General features: G+C 44.1%; 1 protein-coding gene across 3 annotated transcripts in view; it reads right to left on the bottom strand.

Annotated features, from left to right (window-relative positions):
* DENND5A (DENN domain containing 5A) overlaps nucleotides 1–22,710 on the bottom strand; it is a 100,742-nt gene that overhangs the window by 60,809 nt on the left and 17,223 nt on the right. For 2 of the 3 annotated variants that reach the window (XM_001379248.4, XM_056802105.1), the window contains exon 2: nucleotides 656–727. The exons of the other annotated variant lie outside the window; for it this stretch is intronic. In XM_001379248.4, the coding sequence (XP_001379285.1) occupies nucleotides 656–727 (72 nt within the window). The remainder of the gene's footprint in view (nucleotides 1–655; nucleotides 728–22,710) is intronic. 3 annotated transcript variants of the gene reach the window in all.

Genomic DNA, 22,710 nt, shown 5'->3' with positions numbered 1-22,710 from the left:
ATTAGGGCAGTGAGGAAAAGGAAATGTTTTAGCGATGGTTATATAGGACACCACTGTCTATCTGTCTGTGCTTTTCTTGACAGGGAGATGGTTAATACAAACCTAGTCATTTATTTTTGGGGGGTGGCAGAATAGCTAAGAGAATGAAGGAACCCCCCCTCCCCAGTGAACACAAATTGCTTGAAGCTGGTTCAGATGTTTAGTATTCCACTGGTGACGTGGCAAAACGATAAATTGCTTTGCATTCTAAATGCAATCTGCATTTCTAATATCTCTGAAAAGCACAAAGAGACAAAAGATACAAGAGTTATAGAAAAATGGGTTTTTGGTGTGCTGTCTTTTTTTTTTTTGAGGGGGGGTTAAGTAAATCCAATGAGGCATCTCGTCAATTCAGAAACATCCGAAAGCCCATGCGTATGTTCTTGTCTGTCCCCTGTCCCCACTTCGGTTAGAGGCTTTTACAATTTAAAGATTAATGTGTAAATGCAGAAACAGAGAGAAGAGCACTAGAGCACCCACCACCTAGACAGAGGCAGATCTAACCATTCCCAGAGGAGCTGGAAAGTGAGGAGGTCAAAGGCACAAGACATCACAGAGAGCCACCTGGAAGAACCACCAGAAAGCTCTGGTCATTCTGAGCCGAGTTGGTTTTTACCTTCTGCTGTACTGGCAATGAAAGGGCTGGTGCCATCCCTGGCTTTAGAAGCCCGTATGTACTGGCATAAAGCTAGGTGACAAATGAGATAACAGAATGTTACAGGAGAATGGAGAGATGAAGGGCTGCACAGCTAGACCAATAGCCAACTCCAGGGCGGCCGCCTTGTCCCTGAGACTCGCGCCTTTCCCCACCCCGAGACCCCCGAGGGATCTCCTCTCTGGGCTTCGGGGGCCACAGAAGCGTCTGCCCCCTCGCTGACCCAGCAGCCTGGCCTCCCTGGCTGATCCCACGTACCAAACAGAGGGGAGGGAGGAGAGAAGGACCCCCAGGACTCTCACGAGCCGCCCTCTCACTGGGTCCAGGCTATGGGAATCCTGCTGGGGAGGGGCTGCGATGGCCCCCCACATCGGATCCATCCGGGGCATTCTAGGTTAACGCCCTCCTCCGACCCTTCACTGTAGCCTGGACGTGGCCTGGGGAGGTCCAAGGCCAAACCAGACGACTCCCTTTCCAGCCCGTCCTCCCAAGCTCAGGAGGAGAAAGCGACGGGTCCGTGCCTGGGGTTTGAGAACCCAGCCTGTTTAGCTAAGCGCACACCGGGAGAAGCTTCAGCCCTGCAGGGAGTCGGACTTTTTTCAGCCACAGCAAGTCTCCAAACCATGCACTAAGTCCCCATAAAGCATGGACGGTGTTGAAATCATGGTGGTCCTGAAGCAGACATCTCCCTGCCTAAGGAACCGGGGTCATCCCTGGAACAAAGACAGGACCATCCCCCAGAAGGAAAGCCCTGGCTGGCCTTGAGGGACCCCGGAGGGGCCCCCTAAGGCTGGAGTCTCCTAGACCAGACATCACCCAGGCCTGGCTTTCCCTGACTCAAGCCTTTCCTTCTGGGCTCCCTTATTCTGCCCTCAATGAAGACAGAAAATAAGCATCTCTCTCCTTCTTGGACATCTCTAGGACAGAACTGAAGGCCTCCACAGGCACGGTGGCCTCCCGGGCCTCTTTCAGAGCCCCGCTTCTAGAATCCCAACTCCCTTTTTCTTCTTTTTCCTCCTGCTAGAGTCCTTCTGAAATTTCCCATTTCAGGAAATCTCATGGCTCAAAATAAACTTGGTAATCTTCACTGCAGAGGACGGGCAAAATGAGCACACAGCTGCTGACAGCTGCGGCAACAATGGTGCCAAATTACAGCAAACCAAGAGAGTAATCAGGCGGGGGTCACGTGGGGCCTGTGGAGGACAGCCCTGGCTTTCAGGAACACCTGCAGAAGGCCCACCCAGGAGCCCCAAGAGGGTGCTCAGCCCTGCACAGGAGAACGGTGGATGGGGCATCTAGGAGAGCGTCCAGGAGCACAAAATAGGGGCCGGCTCTCCAAACACTTGAGAGAGGAGAGGGAGAAAGAAGGAGGGAAGGAGAGAGAGAGAGGGAAGGAGGGAGAGGGAGAAGGGAGGGAGAGGGAAAAGAGGAAGAGGGGGAGGGAGAGAGAAAAAGAGAGGGGTAGAGGGAGAGAGACGAAGGGAGAGGGAGAGAGAGGGAAGGGGAGGGGAGGAGGGAGAGAGAGATGAGAGGGAGAGAGAGGAGAGATAAAAGGAGGGAGGGAGAAGAGAAGGAGGAGGGAGGGGGAGAGAAGGAGGGAGGGAGAGAGAGGAGGAAGAGGAGAGAGAGAAAGAGAGAGAGAGGGAGGGAAAGAGAAACAAAGACAGAGGGAGACAAAGACAGAGACAGAGGGAGGGAAAGAGGGAGGGAGGGAGGAAGGGAGAGAGGGAAACTGGGTTTCTCCACTTGGGTAAATTGACGCAGAATGGAAGAGCTGAGGTCATGGACCCACTAGAAAAAGTACTAAAGGTAGGGGCAAGGAAAAGGTACATGGAAACTTGGGGGAAACCCAGGATATATTCATCAAGCTGGCAACTCAATTCAAGGCAGATAGAGAATGAGAACAATGCCTAGAAACAGGAGCAAAGTTAAGTTAGGTATTTCACAGGCCAAGTCTTAGGAACACCAACCAAACTGATGGTTTCAGTAACTAGAAGAGGGGTTCTGACCCAAGGCTAGAGTCGATGTTCCTGGGGTCATCTAGATACCTACAGAGCTAAGAGGCAGCTAAGGGGTGCACTGGGTCAGGAAGACATGTGTTCAAATTTAGCCTCAGACCCCTTACTAACTGTGATCCTGGGGCAAGTCACTTAATCTTTCTCAGCCTCAGTTTCTTCATCTGTAAAATGGGGTTAAAAAATACCATCTAGGAAATAGGTTTTGAGTGATAATACATGTATAACCCAGTAAAATTGCTTGTCAGCTCCAAGAGGGGGAAGGGAAGAGGAGAGGGAGACAACATGAATCATGTAACCATGGAAAAATATTTTTAAAATAAAATATTATAAAGTAAAACTAAAAACAAAATTTAATATGAAAATACATCTATTTCACAAGGATGATGTGAAAGTCAAATGAGACCATCTATGTAAAATCTTAAAGTGTTAGATATATAAACCATTGTTGTTATTATTATTATTATTGCTATGATGATGATGATGATGATGTCAATAATGTGGGTATTCCCTGACCATTAGCCCTTTCAGTAGTGTGCTACCTCTAGGGACAGAAGTAACCGCTTTCCCCTTTGCCTTTGGAGACTATCTCATGTGTTCCTGTGGGCATAAATATTAGTTCCTAGGGGCAGCTGGGTAGCTCAATGGATTGAGAGTCAGGCCCAGAGATTGGAAGGTCCTGGGTCCTCAGACCTCAGATCTGGTCTCAGACACTTCCCAGCTGTGTAACCCTGGTCAAGTCACTTGACCCCCATTGCCTAGCCCTTACTGCTCTTCTGCCTTGGAGCCAATACACAGTATTGATTCCAAGACGGGGTAAGAGTTTTTAAAAAATAAAATAAAATAAAAAATAAATATTAATTCCTAGCTGGCCAGCTCTCCATGGATGGAAAGCAGCCTGTTGTAGAAAAGAAAGGACAGTATTTTAGAGATCATGTTACCCCCCCCTCCCAATTTTACAGAGTAGGAAACTGAGGCCAAGAGGAGGGAAGTGATTTGACCAAGGTCAAACAGGTAGAAAGTAGAACAAAGGGGCGTCTGAGCTCAATACTCCTGACTCCAAGTCTGGTCCTCTTAGCACTACTCACCTCCTCCCCAAGTCCTAGTCCCATATTTGCTGCCAATTCACTATCACTTTGGGCAAGGCAGTTATCTTCTCTTGGCCTCAGTTTCTCCCTCTGGAAAAATTAAGGGACTGGGATGCATGGTCTCAAAAGTCCCTCTCTGCCCTGAAAACCCTAAACTCCAAGATCCCTTCTGACTCTGACAATATTTGGTGTGAATTCTTTATGCTTCCTCCCAATTCTGGCAGCCCATCTTCTAGGGCCCCTTCTGGCTTGGGAGTTGTACAATCTGGGTTCAAAGACCTCTCTCAGCTCTGACAGTGTACATTCTACATTCCATGATCCTTCCAGCTCTGACACTGTACATTCTGTGTTCGAAGGGCTCTCCCAGTGCCATGATACGGGACTCTATTGTTCAGTCTATGAATGGGGGCCCCTGAGCACAAAGCTCTGAGGGGATGGACCCTCTGGTTCTGGATGGATGCAGAACCTCTAAGGTGCACTGGGTCTCCCAACATCAAGGCTACAGCAGAACATGCAAGGAACATGAAGAAATTTCTTATTAAACCATCAGCCAAAGTCAACAAGAAGAAACATCATCGCCTTCATTTAGAAGATGATGTAAAAGTTTTACGAGGTCCACCGGTGCGTCTCTCAGTTCTTTATTTTAATTGACAAACTGGAGTGTGTCCAGAGGAAAATGACGAGGACAGTGAGGAGACCCGGAGACCAGACTATATGAGCCTCTATGACAGAATCTGCATTTGTTCATCCTGGAGAAGAAAAGGCTTCTGAGGTAACATGATCCCTGGCCAACTATTTTTATGAAGGTTTCTCAGGTAAAAGTGAAGTCAGGCTGGTTCTGTGGTAGTTCCAGAGGATTAGCCAGTTTAGGCTCAACAAATGGAAAACTTCATAACAATGAGGGCTGCCCAATAGGAAAAATGGATGGTTTCAAGAGATAGTGGGTTCTCTGGGTCACGACTAGGCATTTCAGCAAGTTCTCTCCTGGGGCAAGTGGCACAAAGATTCCAAAAGACTGCTGGGAGGTTCAGAAGGAGAGTGAGGAAAGAGACCTGGGTCACACAAAGAAGTTCATTACGTAGTAGCTTCCTAATTTAATTAATAAATTTTATTAAACTGGCATTAAGCTCTGTTTCTGCCCCGCTGAAAGGCTGTAACTAAGAAGCACCCTCTAAACTGAGTGGCCCTGAGGAAAAGATCTGGTGACCCTGCCCTAATAACTCCATGAATTCTCCCTCACTAAAGGTCTTCCCGTGGAGGCTGAATGAATGCTTGTCATGGTGTAGAAGGGGATTCCTGTCCAGTAGAGATGGGGCTGGATGACCTTTCAGCTCAAACATTCTGGGATGGAAATAGATGTTTCTGTTCCTAATTCAAAAGTTGCTATAATCCAGGTTCACACAATGAAGTACAGCAATAAGAATACATTTCCTTTAGAAGGTTAATAAAACGTAAAGCAGAATAACTGTGGGAGTGTCCTGACTCATCCCCTACAGTGGCATTTACATAACTGTGTTCTTCTTGGTGGGAAGGAGGCTAATCTCCATCACACTCTACTTCTGCTACTAGAATCCCTCTCAGGAGGAGATTAAAAAAAAGGGATTGGGACTGGGGTGGGGTATTCACAACTAAACACCACCTATGGGCCAAGGCAGGCCATCCAGGGCACACTGATCTACCAGAACAGGGGGACCTCAGCAGATGGCAAAGCTTTAGCTAGTAGGTCTCCATGGAGACAGAACCCATCAGACAGTAGGGCAGATGGAAGAGGTAGTCTCTGTTTCCCCTCAGTTGGCTATTGACTCAGGTCAGTGCCATTCCTCCACCTACTCTGAGCAGGGATGGGGGAAGGAGGGTTAAGGTATTTGTCAAGGCTTTAGAGAAATGAAAAGTTGACTAAGTTCTAAGAGGGAAGGGACTCCTTTACTTTTGTCTTGCAGCCCCAGTGACTAGCACACTGCTCAACACCCAGGAAAGCTCTCCTCCCTAAAAAAGGCTAGAGGACCTCTGGGATTCCTTTAAATAATCCACAAACTCCTTCACACTCTTTCCTATTCCTTGAGCTTTATTTAGAGTGCTGCAGAAAAACCCAGTCAATATTGCAAAAATTCAAAAATGGTGTCAGTTTATAAACATTAAAAAGAGGAATAAGAACTTGTTGTTTTGTGGACTTTAAAGCAGCCATTGCTGCTTAGCAGGGAGACAATGTGGTATTACTAGAAAAGGTGCTGGATCTGATAAACATCCTAGCTATGGATGCCCCCATGAGCAAAGAAATCACTTCAACCTCTGAGATCCTCAGTATCTTCATCTGTAAAATGGGGTTAGTGAAAACTGACTCATGACCCCTCCAGAGTTGTTGGGGGGAGAGCAAGGGGAAACTCCATTTACTTGGAATGAAGTTTTTATTCTGATTCATCTGAAGAGTGCCTGTCTGGATGCTGTCAAAGCTTTTTCATACCCATTATTGGATCTGATCAGAGCAGCTCAATTTTCTGGATTTGGGAGGTTGACAAAGTGCTTTCCATAAATCACCCTGTGAATTAAGCTGGGTTTTACATTACTGCCACCACTTTACAGATCAAAAAACTGAGGCTCATTTGCCCAAAGGGTGCTAAAAGACTGCCTGCCCTTTGATTCAGCCATACCACTGCTGGGTTTGTACCCCAAAGAGATAATAAGGAAAGACATGTACAAGAATATTCATAGCTGCGCTCTTTGTGGTGGCAAAAAAAAATTGGAAAATGAGGGAATGCCCTTCAATTGGGCAATGGCTGAACAAATTGTGGTATATGTTGTTGATGGAATACTATTGTGCTAAAAGGAATAATAAAGTGGAGGAATTCCATGGAGTCTGGAACAGCCTCCAGGAAGTGATGCAGAGTGAAAGGAGCAGAACCAGGAGAACATTGTGCACAGAGAATGATTGATACACTGTGGTACAATTGAATGTAATGGACTTCTCCATTAGTGGCAATGCAGTGATCTTGAACAACCTGGAGGAATCTATGAGAAAGATGCTATCCACATCCAGAGAAAGAACTGTGGGAATAGAAATGCAGAAGAAAAACAACTGCTTGAGCACATGGGTTGATGGAGATATGACTGGGGATATAGAATCAAAACAATATGGAAATGAGTCTTGATCAATAACACATGTAAAACCCAGTAGAATTGCGCATCAGTTACAGGAGGGGGTTGGGGAAGGGAGGGAAAGAACATGAATCATGTAACCATGGAAAAATATTCTAAATTAACGAATTAAATAAAATTTTCAAAAAAAAATGAAAGAAAGAAACTGAGGTTCAGAAATGGGAAAGAATTTGACCACCCTGGACCTGGACCCTCCATTCTAGTAATCTCTGAATCTCCCTGAGACTGCTCCTCAATTCAGGAACAGAGATTCTTAACCTGGAATCTGTGAACTTGTTTTTGTCATATTCTGATACTTGTTTCAATATAATTGACTGCTTTTGCCACCCAATATATTTTATTTTGTACACTTAAAAACAGGATTCTCACCAGACACTGCCAAAAGGAATCCACCACCCAGAAAAAGTTAAAAACCCCCACTGTAGGGTGAGAAGCAGACCAAAGGCTTTTACGAAATTGTTACCAGAAGCCAGACACCTGCTTGTTTCACCTTTTAGCTTCCCCAGGGTCCTGCTCAGGGGCTTTGGCAGAGTGACTCCCTGATACACATCTCAAAATAAATTGGAAATAGTGACATCCAACATCATGTAAGCTCCCTGAGGGCAGGGGCTGATCCCTTTCCTCCACTCCACCCCAGCACATAACAATAAACACTTAATGTTTGTGGGAAAGAAGAGACAAATGTCAGCAGCCACCACAGCTGCTTCCAGAGCAATAGCACCAGACCGGAGCTCCCAGGCCTCTGGTCACAAAGGGTCCCCTCACAGAACAAAAAACCCCTGAAAAGATGGCTGGCCTTCCACCTCTCTCCTCTGGCCTCAAGCCACAAAGACTCATTGTGTTCCCCAGAGCTCTTGAACATTTATGAAGATTTAACCAGTCACCCACCAGTTTCCCCATACTAGGCTGTCAACATAGCCAAAGACAAGCCTCAGAGATCATGTGTCAGGGAGGGGGAATTAGATCCCAAACTACCACAAAATTTAAATTAAACTGGAAATCTCATCAAGTCAGAGTAGGCTGTTAGAGCTGGAAGGATCTCAGTTTATCTCAGTAAACAGATTCTGTATCTAGTATGTGCCAGGCACTATGTGAAGTCCTGAGGGATGGACACACAGAAACAGCGTCTGTCCTCCAAAAGCATCTATTTCTAGAGTCCATCAAGGCCAATCTCTCTCATTTAAGAGGCTGCAAATGGTCAAAGAGAGCCCCAAGGAGTGGCCCACTCATGGGTTATAGAGTAGTTTAGCACCAGGTTCCCAAAACTGGGGAGTTCCACAGTGAAAATTGCATTTTTTTTTTCTTCCCAGACAAGCGGGAACAGCTGTGGCTGCAGCGGACACAGTCCAAAGACACAAAAGCAGCCTCCTCTCCTTCCTGCTCAGAGCCTCTACCCCTCCTACAACCCTCTGAAAAGTCACTGGAGAAGATCAAAGCCCAACCAGCAACTAGGCAATGAGCATCCTCTTATCCTGGAGACCCAGCAGTAACAATAACAAAAGCTAAGATTTATAAAGCACTTAACTATGGGTCAGGTACTCAGTGCTTTACACATCTCATTTGATCTTCACAACAGCCCTGAGAGGCAAGTGCTTTCTACTATCCCCATGTTGTAGATGAGGAAGCTGAGACCAACAGAAGTTCAGTGACTTGCCCAGGATCACACAGCTAAGAAGTGTCTGAGGCCAGATCTGAATTCAGATCTTCCTGATGGATATGCCCAAGACTCTATTCACTGGGCTACCCTAAGCTGCCCCAGAAGAAGGAACTGATACAGTCCTTCCTGTGTCCCTTCATCTGCTCAGGGCCATGGAAGAGACTGCCTTTACTGAGGGCTCAAGTTCTACCAGCAAGACTTCAGCCTCCATTGGATAATGGAGGCACCAAGAGGTGCAAACATTTAAGTCTCTCCAGTCTCAAGAAGGAGAGAGGTGAGATCAGGCTCAGTGCCTGACCCCACAGAACCTACAGTCCAGTGGGAAGAAGCCCCCCTTCAACTTGGATAACTAGGATGCGCTCTACCCTTTAGCAAGTACATCAGGGAGGTACAGAGTCCAAAGTGAAGCCATGGTCAGTAGCAGTGAGGACAGAGGGATCCAGGAAGGCGGGCTTTAAAGGGCAGAGGGGCAAACAGGAGAGAGGGGATTTCAGGAACAAGGGCTGGTGGATACAACGAAGTCAGGAAAGTGGCAGTCAGTGCCCTGCAGAATCTAGGGACAGGGAATTGTCTATTCGGCTAGAGCGCAGTCCATGGAAAGAAATATGAGAGAACATTACAGGAAGGCAGAGGCGACCCTAAGTGTCCCAGCATGTCCAGTAATGGCAGAAAGAACTTGACAATAAGAAATCCTTGGAAGACCTCCAAACAGAGGTTACAGGCATCCTTCAGGCAATCTCCAATCTAGTTGTAGATAGAAAGAGCTAAAAGGTTAAAAAAAATGCATGGGAGGGGTACAAAGTACTCTGAAAAATCTGAGGGGTGAGGCTAAGGAATGATGCTCTCTGATGTTCTGAGAAATCTGAGGAATGAGGCTAAGGAAAGGCTTCTAAAGATGAGCTATCCTATGAATGAATGAATGAATGAATGAATGAATGAATGAATGAATGAATGAAAAATACATGGGTGCACCATCTTCTAAGTTCCCTGAAAGCAGAGCCTAGCTCACTTTTGTATCTGTGTATCCATGGCTTAGTGCAATGCTAGACCTGCAGTAAGCACATAATAAATGGGTTTTTTTAAATATATATATATATATATACATATATATACACACACACAATTCCATATATATTTACCCATATTCATATGTATGATTCCACATGGTATTATGTTTATATTAAACTTGCAAAGGGGGTAAGGAGAGGAACTGTGACCCCAAGGGTGCAGAAGCCGTAGCATGGTTTGGGGATGGCAGGTCAGTGGTGTGGGAACCTGTTTCCAGGGAAAATAAGGTAAAAGCTGGCACATCTGAGTGAAGGGTCACAGAGGCAGGAGTCTGAATTCTGGTGGGAGGTCAAGGAAGGTCAGAGTACAGCAGTGTGGCTTGGAAAGGACAAGCTGGGGTGGCCCCACTGCAGGAGAAAGAATGAAGAAAAGGAGCCTGAAGACAAGCAAATTTGGTCAGTTGGCTGCACCGCTGTTCAGGGAGAGTCCAGAGAAGCCTGGACTTTCTTCAGGGCACCGGGGGACCTAGACAACTAACAACAAAAACTCCAGGTCCCAGTATGATACCTTAAAAAAACAAAACAAAGGGGGCAACTGGGTAGCTCAGTGAATTGAGAGCCATGCCTAGAGACGGGAGGTCCTAGGTTCAAATCTGGCCTCAGACACTTACCAGCTGTGTGACCCTGGGCAAGTCACTTGACCCCCATTGCCTAGCCCTTACCACTCTTCTGCCTTGGAGCCAATACACAGTATTGACTCCAAGACAGAAGGTAAGGGTTTAAAAAAAAACAAAACAAAGCCACAGCATTTACATCAACAACAATTACAACAACAAAAACACTTAGGAAGGGAATGGGGAAATTAGGCAGGCATGGGCTTGCTACTAAGGAGAAGGTCCTAACCAGGCTCCCACCTGCCAAGGACCATTCCTATGACCCATGGGGTGATCACAAGGGCCCAAGAAACAGAATATTGTTCTTTGACACAAAACAGTCAGGCATCAGATCAGCCCATCATTCATTTATCAATCACAGTTGAGGAAGAAAGATCAGTTCCCTATGGGCAAACAAGAAGGACTCCAGGGGAAAGAGCCCTGAAACAGCTCAGCCATTAACTCAGAATGGCTTCCAAGAACCATTTTCCCTCTCTGAGACTCAGTTTTCCCATCTATAAAATAGGAAGATGATTTCTATGGTCTCCACCAGCTCTGATATTCTAGGGTCCCTTATGATTCTAATAGTCCATGATTTGAAGAGTCTCTTCCCTCAAAGAATCCACAGTCTAGTCTATTTTGGCAAAATACAAAGGAAGCAATCAAAGCCTAACAGAAAGGACGCAGGGCTGGGGGTCAGAATACCTAGGATCAGTTGATCAGCCAGCCATTCCCTTTCCCTTTAGTAATAGAGGGGTTGGTGAAATGTACAGCCACATGCCCAGATACTATTGCTTAGCAAACAATGTTGGGGTCCAGAAGATGTGAGTTCAAATCCTACCTCAGACACTTACTAGTTATATAACTTTGTAAAAGATACTTTACCTCTCTCAGACTTGGTATCATCATATGTAAAATGGAAATAATAAGAACACCTATCTCACTGGATTCTTGTGAGGATCAAATAAAGGTATTGGGAAAACTTTCATCTATAAGATTATATCATTATAAATACTAGCTATTATAACCCTTCGACCTCAAGACTCCACAGTGTCTTCCCAAATCCCTTCTCCTCTCCTTCACATATCACCCACCACTTCACCTTCAAGAGTCAAAATTAGTATAAAGGGAACATGGGACATTTCTTTCTTTTTTTAAAATGAAAAATATTTATTTAATTAATTAAGAATATTTTCCCATGGTTACAAGATTCGTGTTCTTTCCTTCCCCTCTTTCTCCCCTCCTGGAGACAAGCAGCAATTCCACTGGGTTTTACATGTATCATTTTTCAAAACCTATTTCCCCATTATTAATATTTGCAATAAAGTGTCATTTAAAGTGGGACGTTTCTTTCTCATCCAACCTACCAGATGAAAAACAGTAACAGGAGAGGGTCCCAGAGGAGGACAAACAGGGAATAAAGGGTCTCAAATTGATGCCATACAAGGTATTGAAGATGTTTAACCTAGAGATCAGGAGGTACAAAAGTCTTCAAGAAAGCAGAAAGAAGTCCCCCAAGAATCTCAGGCAAGCTGGACAAGTTTGAAAGTGCCATGGTGAATTGATTCCAGATTTGATAAGAAAAGCAAATTGTCCCCAATATTATTCAGTTTCATGTGCAAATCTTTTTTGTTGCTGTTGATCTACTATTTGGAAATAATTGTTTTATTTGTTATTGAGTTCAAAATAAAAAGAATTCTAAAAAGAAAAATCGTTACTATCTTCGGGTCTTAAAAGTCTGTCTCATAAGAGGGTTTTTACTTCTTCTGCTTAGCTTCCAAGGGTAGAAGCAGAAAGAATAACACACAGAAGTTACAAAAAGGTAAATTCAGTCTTGATGTTAAGAAAAAACTTCTTAACTAGAGCTATCTATCCCAAAAGTGGCAAGAACTGCCTTTGCACATAGCGTGTTCCTATTACTGGTTGGAGATCTGCAAGTGAAGGCTGGATAGCCACTGGCTGAGATACTATAAGACAAGTAGATTCCTAGTCAGATCCGGAGTGGCCTAACAGGGCTCTGAGGTTCCTTCCAGCTAGAACTTTTTAAGAGGGATGTCTCTATGGCCATTAAAAAGGAATAATGTTTCTAATGTTTAAGGCCTTTTTAATAATAGTTTTGCTTTTTGTTTCAAGTGTTAAATGTATTATAGTTTACTTTTTTCTTAATTATGTAGTCTCAGGTCTCTGAAAGATCAATGGTAATTTAAACTTGTAGAGTCTGTATTTAAACAAGTAAGAGATAGTGTGGTAGAAGGAACACTGAGTATGGAGTAAAAAAAACATTGGGGTTCAAATTGTGGCTCTGACAGTACCTTTATGGCCTTGGGCAAGTCCTTTAGCTCTCTGGCCTTCGGTTTACTTCACTTTCTAAGTGAAGGGCTTATAGCTGAATGATCTTCAACTCCTTTCTCAACTCCTCACTATATTAGGTCCTCTAACTTCAACTCCTAGGCTCTTCCTGCCCTACCGTACCAAGATGTTCCCCAAGAAGCACAGAGATAAGTTTTATGCTAAAGATGAAGAGTCTCGGGTTAGATGGAAGGGCAGCCTTCAACATTCAATTTTAATTGGGTTAAATGTAAGGAAAAACTTCTGCCAAGTGCCCAGTGTTAGAATCGAAAACTGCCTGGAAAGAAGAATCCCACCTCTGAAGGCTTTTAAAGACTGGAATAGATTCTTGGCAACAGTTATTCGTGGCCTGCCTAAAAGCAGGGAGATGGACCTCCCAGCTACTTCTTAAAACCCCAGTGTCAGCTGGGAGTTTCTTTTTTAAGGCATGGCAGATAACCAGGGCAAACTCACTTCCTGAGGAAACTTAATATAGGAAAGAGGTTCCACAGGATCATAGATTTATAGCTAGAAAGGAACTCTGAGGTTTTCTGGTCTAACCACCTCATTTTACAAAGGGGGAAACAGAGGCCCAAAGAGTTGAGGCCAGAGGTCACCCACATAATAAATAACAGAGCTGAGGGGAGTTGAATCCAAATCCTTTGACTTCAAAACCAACATTCTTTCCACTACATTTTTTTTTAATTCCTATGGGGAGGGAAAAATCTATAGCATTCTTGACAAACCAGAGATGCTAATTTTAACAGAATTTTTCTCACCACAGCAGCAGAGGATGTGCCAGCCCTTAAAGCAAGACTGAACTCAATTCAATTTAGTTAGCATTTAGTAAGTACCTACGGGGTGAGCTAGGCACCATGGCAGGATCTAGAGAAACAAAGATAAGGCTGAAAACTGTCTGCCTTCAAGGGGTTTTCATGGGGGGGGGGGGGGGGGAAGGGGGGAGGTTCAAGAACACAACTAAGTAAATGCATAATCATTCTTGGCTGGGGAGGGAGGAAAGGAACCATCAAGAGGAAAGGCCCCAGGGGAAGGCTGTAGCCCTGGAGTGGAGCACCAACTGGACTCAGGGATTCCATGCAAAGGTGCAAGAACCAGGAGATGGAATCTCAGGGAACAGTCAATCAGACAGACTCATTTGGCTGAAATGTGGGATGCAGGCAACAGAGTAATGTGGAATGTGCCCAACGCTGGAGTCTGCACTTTATCCCAGAGGCAGAAGGGACTCAGAAAACTTCTGGGGCAAGTGGGATGTGATGATCTGTGCAGCTGTGCAGAAGATGGGAGGGAGAAGAAAAGAGTCAAAAGGAGGGGAACCAACTATAGAGCCATTGCAAGAGCCCGGGGGAAAGTGAGGAGGGCATGAGCTAGGATGGCGTATGCAAAGAGAAAGGAAATGAGCCAGATGTTGTAAGAGGGAATCCATTGGGCTAAAGAGGGCAGTTTGTACAAATATGAACACACAGATACATACACACACACACACACACACACACACACACACACACACACACACACACACAACTGGAGAGCTGCCAAACCCAAACCATGACCCTTGAGAGTAAAAGAGCCCAGCTGTCCATACACAGTGTTTTTCTAAATGCCCAAGTCCTCACTCTCAGGAATTCAAGCTGAAACCTACCTTCATAGATTATCTCACATGAGCTCCTTCTTTTCCCAAGGAAAAAAGCAAGGCCCAGAAAGGGAAAGAGGTGGGCCTGTGGTCACCCAGAAAAGCTTGGTTTTAGGGCTCCAAGTCTGGGGCACCTTCTACTTTTCCAGAACTTTTCCTGAGTTCAAAAGGTCAAGACAGAATCACAACACACTTGCCCAGACTTAACATTCACAGAAACACTCTCACTAACCAAACCACAAACTATAAAATTGTCTGTTTTCTCCTCCCATCCCACCAAAAATAGGCACAGCTAGAACCATGTTTCCACTCCAGACCCACCATAGGATCTGCAGAAACCTCATTCTCTTCCCCTTCCTGTGGAGGGATGTTACAAAGTACCCAAAGTTCCTGCTCTCAGGGAGCTCAGCTCACACCGACTTTGTCAAACTGTCCTCCTTTCTCTGGACAAAAGAGCGCTCACCCCCAACGTTACACAGTCCAGTCAGTGAATTAGGGCCATCCCACAAACTGGGACATCCCAGGACATCCGATGGATGGATGGATGGATGGATGGATGGATGGTCGGATGGACATCCATCATATTCTGGGAATATGAGAGGGCAGGAAATGTCCAAGCAGTCAGATATCTACAAATGTTCTCAGGTTATTTTAATCCTTTAGAAGATTCTCTCTATCTCTGAAGATCACACCATCTCCCTCCCTACCTCAGGAGACTGTTTTCAAGAGATGCTTTGGCCAAAAAAAATTCATCCATCTGGCAAAGAAATCTAATGAACATACTCATTCCATGAATTTATGGCAAGCCCAGCTCCCAAGCCTCCCACTTCCAATTGTTCTGAAAGCCACAAATTATTGTTTGTGCCATGATGACCCAATCTCCCATCTTCCAAAAGATCCAGCAAATCCATAAGACCATTTTACTTCTCTGCTTCAAAAACTTGCCTCCCCCCTGCAAAGAGGACAAAATACAGGCTCTCTCACCTGGGATTTAAGGTCCACCTCAATCACAATTCTCCCCCTATTCTCTCCTCTTCTGCCCTTCCTGAATTTCTTGGGTACTATAATTCAGCAGACAGAGCACCAAGCCTGGAGTCGAGAAGATTTCAGTATAAATCCTTCCTCAGGCACTTTCCACTGTAACCCTGGGCAAGTCACTTTACCTGTTTGCCTCAGTTTCTTCAACTGTAAAAATGGAATAACAAGCACCTACCTCCCACAATTTTGTGAGGATCAAAATAAAATATCTTCATAAAGTACTTGGCATAGTGCCTGGCACATAGTAGATGGTAACTATTACTCTGATTTCTATCATACTTGCATTTTCCAATTCTCCAAGTCATATTTATATAAATACATATATATACATATATGAAAACCCAACTCTAATGCCAATATTCTCCCAATTAGTTGATTAGTGCCACATATCATGCCACATCTTATTCTCAAAACAATCAAAATCACTACTAACCTAAAGGGCAACAGAAAAACAGATAGATGGTGGCTTAAAAAATTATTAGCATCTTATCAATGATAACTCATACATGAGAAGCATCATGAAGCACATTGTCAAGAATAAGAATATTAATAATGGGAAAAAGAGTGAGACAGGATAGCCCAACTGCCATGATGACATTTAAGAAATATTAAAAGAGAGGCACCTAGCATACCAAAGAGACTGATTGATTATAGAAGATTTATAGAACATCATATAGGATAAGAAAATATGGAGGGGTAGTAAGCTATTCTTTGGTATAGAAGTGTTCACAGACCCACTTAAGTATTCATATTAAGTACATATTCTCAGAATGGCACTGTTTACAAATAAAATATCTGAAAGATCACCCTAAGTAAGAGGGATTAGACATGTTCTTGATTCTAAATCATCAAGAAATATTTATAAAGTTCCTACTGTGTATCAAGCATCAGAATAGACACTAAACAAGAACCATCACTGACTGACTGGAAGCGATAAGCAGGAGGCAACTTTTGGTATAAGAACTTTCTAAAATGTAAGAATGTAAGCACAGGATGTTAGAATGTAAGCTCCTTGAGTGCATAAGCCAGCACATTTTTTGGTCGTCATATACTGAGAACCTAGTACAGAACTTGACACATAATAATAGCTTCAAAGATACTTACTGAATGTGTGATTCCTAAAAATCTGTGCTATCTATGATGGAATGGACTCCTTCAAGAGGTGGGGAGCTCCCCATCTCCCAAAGGTCTCCAAGTAGGATGTCAAGTTCTCCAAGTAGGTCTAAGGAAGGATGACTTCTTGAGAATTTTGTAGAGGAGGCTCCTGCTTCAGTTAGGGATCAGATTACTTGATCTCTAGGATCCCTTCCAATTCCTTCCTTCCAAATTCCCAAAACTAAATTATTATCTGGTCCTCTAAACTTCCCCACCTGGAAAATTAAGGTTCTGGACTAGATAATCTATAAGATCCTTCTCGCCTTGGATAGTCTATGAAACCTTGTCTGTGTCCTATATTGTCACAGAGACCAATAGCCTCCTGGCATAAAGCCCAGCCATTCTTGAATCTAATCACAGGTAGAACAGAGTGAAACTTATTGATGAATCTATTTAGGAAACATGTGATAAAAATCCATGAGGACAAAATAAATGTGAAACTGGCAAGGGAGCCTAGGCAAATGGAAAAGGAGAAAAAAGGTCTCCCAATGTCCATTAGATCCTAACGTGTATGGGTTGTTTAATTCTTTGTATCCCCAAGACCTAAGATGGCACCTGATACAACAGTAAGTGTTTAATAAATGTTAGATAACAGATTAACATTAGGGTAACAATTTATCAAGACTCTATCAAGACAGTGCACCATCAGGGCAGAAGGTGTTTCTACACTAGACTTTTCCTCCCAACAGACAAATGAGGAATATTCATTGTCTTGAGACAACTAGATGGCACAGTGGATAGATCTCTAAGTCCAGAGTCAAGGAGATCTAAATTCAAATCTAGCTCCAAATATGAATAGCTGTGTGACCATGGGCAAGTTACTTAACTCTGTTTGCCCTAATCCACTAAAGAAAGAAATGGCAAATCACCAGCATCTTTATCAAGAAAACCCCAAGGACAGTACAAGTCCATGGGGACACAAGAGTCCCACATGGCTAAAAAACTCAACAAGTATCTTAGTTGCAATGATTTGAGATCAGATTCTGCTAAGCTATGAAGACAACCAAAGCCTCATCTGACGTCAGCACAACGCATTCTCAGCTCTGGCTTTAAAACAGCCTCCTTGCTCTTGGATTTGGAGCATGGGGCTACAAACTATAATAATAACATGAGTAATGATAACAATCATCCACGGAGGCCTCCCTGCCAGGCAGAAACGACCCTGCTTCTCAGAGGTTCTGCCAGCCTAGAACAGGTTGGAAAAATTAGATGGTGATAGGCCACCTCTGTCATACAAAGACCAACCCAGGTCAAGTCCAAATAGGCTCCTAAGCAGCGTGGAAATTGCTTATCGGCCACAGTGACTCTGAAAGCTTATCTACTAGGCAGAGACTGACTGCAATGTGCATCAGCAGAGGGAACGTTCGCCCTAACTAAATGAAAAGGCCAGACTCTCTCCCTTCACTGGAAAGGTGAGAGACAAGGGTGTGGAATACTACCAACACCATCAAATAGAACCATTTAATGTTCAATGCATTTCCCAGCCCTGAACCCGGACTTTCCAGACTTTTTGTGCATTGTCTCTTCTGTTAGACTGGTTGCTCCTTTAGGGCAGAAACTTACAATTGTACAAATTAACTCTATTCCCAGCACTTAGCGCAGGGCCTGGCATAGAGTAGGAGCTTAATAAATGCTTACTGGATTGGACTGATTTGCTGATGAGTGTGGCTACCCAACTTTTATTTTTCTTCTCTTTTTTGTTACAGGGGAATGGCTCAAGGGGGAAAAAATGTTCAGAAACTAACCCAATCTAAAAACAAATGATGTCAATTTTTAAAAAGGAAGACTGGAAGGAATAATACTCCCATGATGAAAAGCTTTTATCTAATACTTTGCCTTCCTCGATCCTATGAAGTTGGAGTACACATACTAATGAGCCTCACGTTACAGAGGAGGAAATGAAGATGGAAAAGGATTTGTTGGAAGTCACATACCCAATGACTGATGGCACCAGGGCTGGAACACAGGCCTCCTGACTGCAAGGCCAATCACTCTTTCCCATTATTATAAAATCATGATCTAACTTCCTCACATGGGGTAGGACAGTGGAAAGGTTCTGGGCTGAAGAGAAAACCCAGGGTTTGTCCCCACATTTGACAATGATTTACTGTATGACCCTGGGTTGGTCACTTATCCTCTTCAAACTCCAGCATCCCCAGCCATAAAAATGAAGATCTGGATCAAGCCACTTTGTCTCTAAAGTGTACAGGGGCACCAGGGACAGAGAGCCAGGCCTGGGAGGTCCTGGATTCAAATATGGCCTCAGATACTTCCTAACTCTGAGACCCTGAACAAGTCACTTAATCTCCACTGCCTAGCCCATACCAATATTCTGCATTGGAACTAATGCTCTGGGGACAGGGGGGAAAGAAAGAGGAAGCGAGAAAGGAGGGGAGAGGGAAAGGGGGGAGAGAAAGTTAGGGAGAGGAAGAAGGAGAGAAAAGAGAGAGGGAGAATGAGAGGAAGGGAGGAAGAGGGAAAAAGAGAAAGAGGAAGAGGGAGAGAGAGGGAGAGAGAGTGTGTCTGTGAGTGAGATTCTATGAACTAGGATATGTTTGTGTTCCATGTGGGCGAACCTCTGTATACTCCTTCAGGCCAAGCTATATACAAAAGGCAAAAGGAGAAAGAATAAATAAGACACCCAGCCAAGGAGTCATCAAGCCCATCATCACTGGGCCATTCAATAGAAACTGCATGCCTCCTTGTCTAAGAGCATACAGAGGGGATTTCTGCTCCAGGAGAGGACTGGCTTAGATGTCTTCCAAGGTCCTTTCCAAATCTGAGCCTGTGGAATTATTGATGCCTACAGATATTACTGGAAAGCAAAGCAGTTGACAACAGGGGAGGCATGTCATTTCGCCTAGGCTGGGCATGTGTATGGTTGTTTTTTGGAGTTTGGGTTTATTTGTTGAGGGGTTTTTTTGTCTTACACATCCTGGAATTAATGCTGTTCTCTCTGAATCATTTCCTCTTCTTGCTTCCTGTCTTTAAAAACTCTGAAAGGCCTCTTGTCACTTCCCTGATCCATGTTTACGGGCACCGTTTCCTTTTATTCAGGCAGGCACAGTAAGTCAGAAGCCCCACCTGCCTCCAGGCTGCATCCCCAAGGGAGGGAGGCAGCTCTGGCACTGAATGAAGAAAGGAAGGGGCACAAGGAAGGAAGAGGATGCTCTTAGACTGGCAGAAGCAAACCACAGTGTGAGGTTTTTCTCCACTTTCAAAGAAAATAGACCTCTGAGAAAGAAAAAAAAAGCACAACTCACCCCCAAAAGAACCACACTAAAGGTGTGGTTCTCATACTCATCAGAACTCATTACTCATCAGTAGCAAGCCTGTGGATGGCAAGGAAATATGAGTGAGTGGCAATCCCTGATTCAAGTTTAATATTTATCCCCAGAATGGCAAGAGGAGAAAAAAAATTAACTGCACCTAAAAAGGAGGTAGTAAAAAGTAGACTTCATCCCCAATATCAAGGTGGCCCAGAGGCCAGAGAACTGGACCTGGAGGCAGGAAAAATCTGAGTTCAAATTCTCCCTCAGACACTCACTCACTAAGAGGACATCCTCGGACAAGACATTCGAACACTTAGCCACAGTTTCCTCATCTGGTAAACAGGGATAATAATAGAATCTACTTTTCCAGAGTTGTTGTGAGGCTCAAATGAGATAAAGTGTCAAAAACAGATGAAAGGCTAAACAGCAGTATCCTCAAGGGGCTGACAGTCTAATAAGCTGCCACTCTAACCCTTAGGATCTGGAGCCCAAACCCTCTTGTCCTCTGACTCACTTTCTCCATCCAAAGAATTCAAATTAATCCCACCCAATATTACAGAGCTATGGTAGGCATGGGATCAATGAATGTTTGGTCTAATAGATTTTGCCAGGGGAAGGAAGGCTTGGAAATTGTTATCAGAGATGCAGTCCTAAATTCAAATCTGGCCTCTGTCACTTATTAGTTGGGGGACCCTGGGCAAGTCCATTAAGCTCTGCCTCAGTTTCCTCAACCGAAAAGTAGGTATGATAATAGTACCAAGCTCCCAGGGTTGTTCTGAGGAGCAAATGAAATAATATTTCATATTTGTAAATTGTAAACTGCTTGGCACATAACACAGGCTTAATATGTTTGTTTCCTTCCCTTTCCCCTCCATACAGACAGTAAGAATTGGGGTCAGGACAATGAGCCAAGTCTTTAATGCTAAAACTAAATAGAAAAGGTCACAAAGGAAATGGGACAGCCACAAGATGAGTTTGGCACTGGTAACTTAATATTTTGATGTCTAGGCAAAGAGAATGTGGTTTTTCATTTTGGGGTGAGTGGCAAAAGGCAGAAGTAACACTAACCAGAGCTGGAGAGAGTTTGATTTAATCACAAAATAAAGCCCAATGGTTGAAGTCAACCAACTCCAAAACAAATCTTAGAGACCTTCCAGTTGTTGGAATGGCAGAGCCAGGGGTGACTATTCCAGGAACATTTCATGTGCCACACCATCTACCAGGCTGGGAAAACCAGCCTCATCCTGCTCCATGGGGGCAGGTCTCAGCTCCCCAAGAAGACACCAATTTGGCTGCCCAAAGGAGGCCCAAGTTTTAGGCTTATCTTATAACCCCCATAGTGCCCAGCACATAACAGGGTCCCAACAAGCCCTCCTCTATTGCTACCTGCCAGTTGATTAGCTGATTGAACCAAATAAGGGATCTTGGACATCTCCCATCCAAATCCTCTCCTCCCTAACACAGGTTTCCTTCTAGAAGACTTGGATGGATAAAAACCCTGCATCTTTACTTCAATAGAGTTGGTTTGCCTTTGTAAGCTGCCTGTGTATTTTATTTTATGCATTTAAAACTGTTAATCTGAGAAGAGGTTATATGAAAAATGTTATATCCCCCAAAAAAAGTGTTTTATATGTATATAACATATATCAAAAAGTGTGATAGTTGCAAATATATACATTTAAAAGTGTTACATACAAAAATGACTGCAATTGGGAAAAAATAAAACATTACTGAAGAAAACAAAATGACTGCAATGTGAAAAGCACCAATAGCAAGTATAAAAAAATATAGTGTTACAGAAAATAACTGCAGAATAATTCAACAGAATAAAATAACTCAACAGACAGGTGAGGAATGAGGCATACATTGTCAGATAAGGCCAGAAGGCTAATCAGTTTTGCTTATCTGTACTTTGCTTTAATACAGGAGGAGCCACTGGGAAGTGACAGTAATGTTTAACACTTTTTTAAAAAGAAAAAACTCTCCATATCAATTCCCATACTTCAAAATTTTAAACTCTGCTCAAAAGCAATGTTGCCCTGAGAAGATTTAGTTCTTTAAAAATGCCAGGGGCATTGAGGAGATGAGCCAAATTTGTCCAGGGTCACAGAGCCAGAATAGGGGAGAGACAGGTCTAAAATCTAGGCAGGTCTTTTTCAGAATGACTACTTGGTACTTCCCATTATTCACTCCATCCCTCCTCCCAACCAACCTAGTCTTTGTGCTATCCCCCTCCCTAGGCTATCCCCACTGCCAAAAGAGCTCTTTCCTCACCTTCCACCTCTTGGTTTACTCCATCTCAATGGTTCATCCCCACTAGATCCCAGAACAGTAATCTTCTGGCCCCAGGTCATTCTCCTTCCCGGAGTTTCCTGGCTCACAGTCATCCTTTCTTTCTACCCTAACTCTGGTCCTTATACTGGAGGATTTCCTACTAGAGGCCACCCTAACCTCTCAATTCTTCAGTCTTCTCTATTCCCTGGACCATCTTTTCTCTGGCCTTGCACAACCTGGCCTCAATCTACCTTTCCAATTTTGTTAAATATGACTCCCCATCTTCCACTGTTCAATCAAACTGGTCACCTTGCTGTTCCTCACACAGAAGACAGAAGACTTCACATCCCACTTCCCTGCCTTTGCCCTAGCAATCCATTATGCCTGTAATATACTACTCTCCCTTTCTCTTAGGATACTTTATTTCCGAAGATGGCAGCTTAGCAAGCAGCAAAAGTTCAGACTTCGTGAAAGACCCTTCCTTACCGATACAGACTGAATGCTCCTAGGGCACCGAAATTCAAGCTGAACAACAGGACAGAAGCGGGGAACCCTCCTTCTGGACTCAAATCAAAAGGTACACCCCCCAAAAGCCGGAATCCGAGAATACTCAGGGCTAAGGGAAAGGCAGAGAGAAGGTCCCAGGACCCCTCCCCCACAACCCAGAGGGCTGAGCCCCCAGCAGCAGAGGGAACCTCTGAGCGGGCAAAGGTGCTGGTTTGGAG

This window comes from Monodelphis domestica, chromosome 6 (genome assembly GCF_027887165.1).
Source record: "Monodelphis domestica isolate mMonDom1 chromosome 6, mMonDom1.pri, whole genome shotgun sequence".
NCBI classification, from domain to species: Eukaryota; Metazoa; Chordata; class Mammalia; order Didelphimorphia; family Didelphidae; genus Monodelphis; species Monodelphis domestica.
Note: the sequence above shows the minus strand (reverse complement) of the source record. Positions and strands in the feature narration are given on the sequence as shown.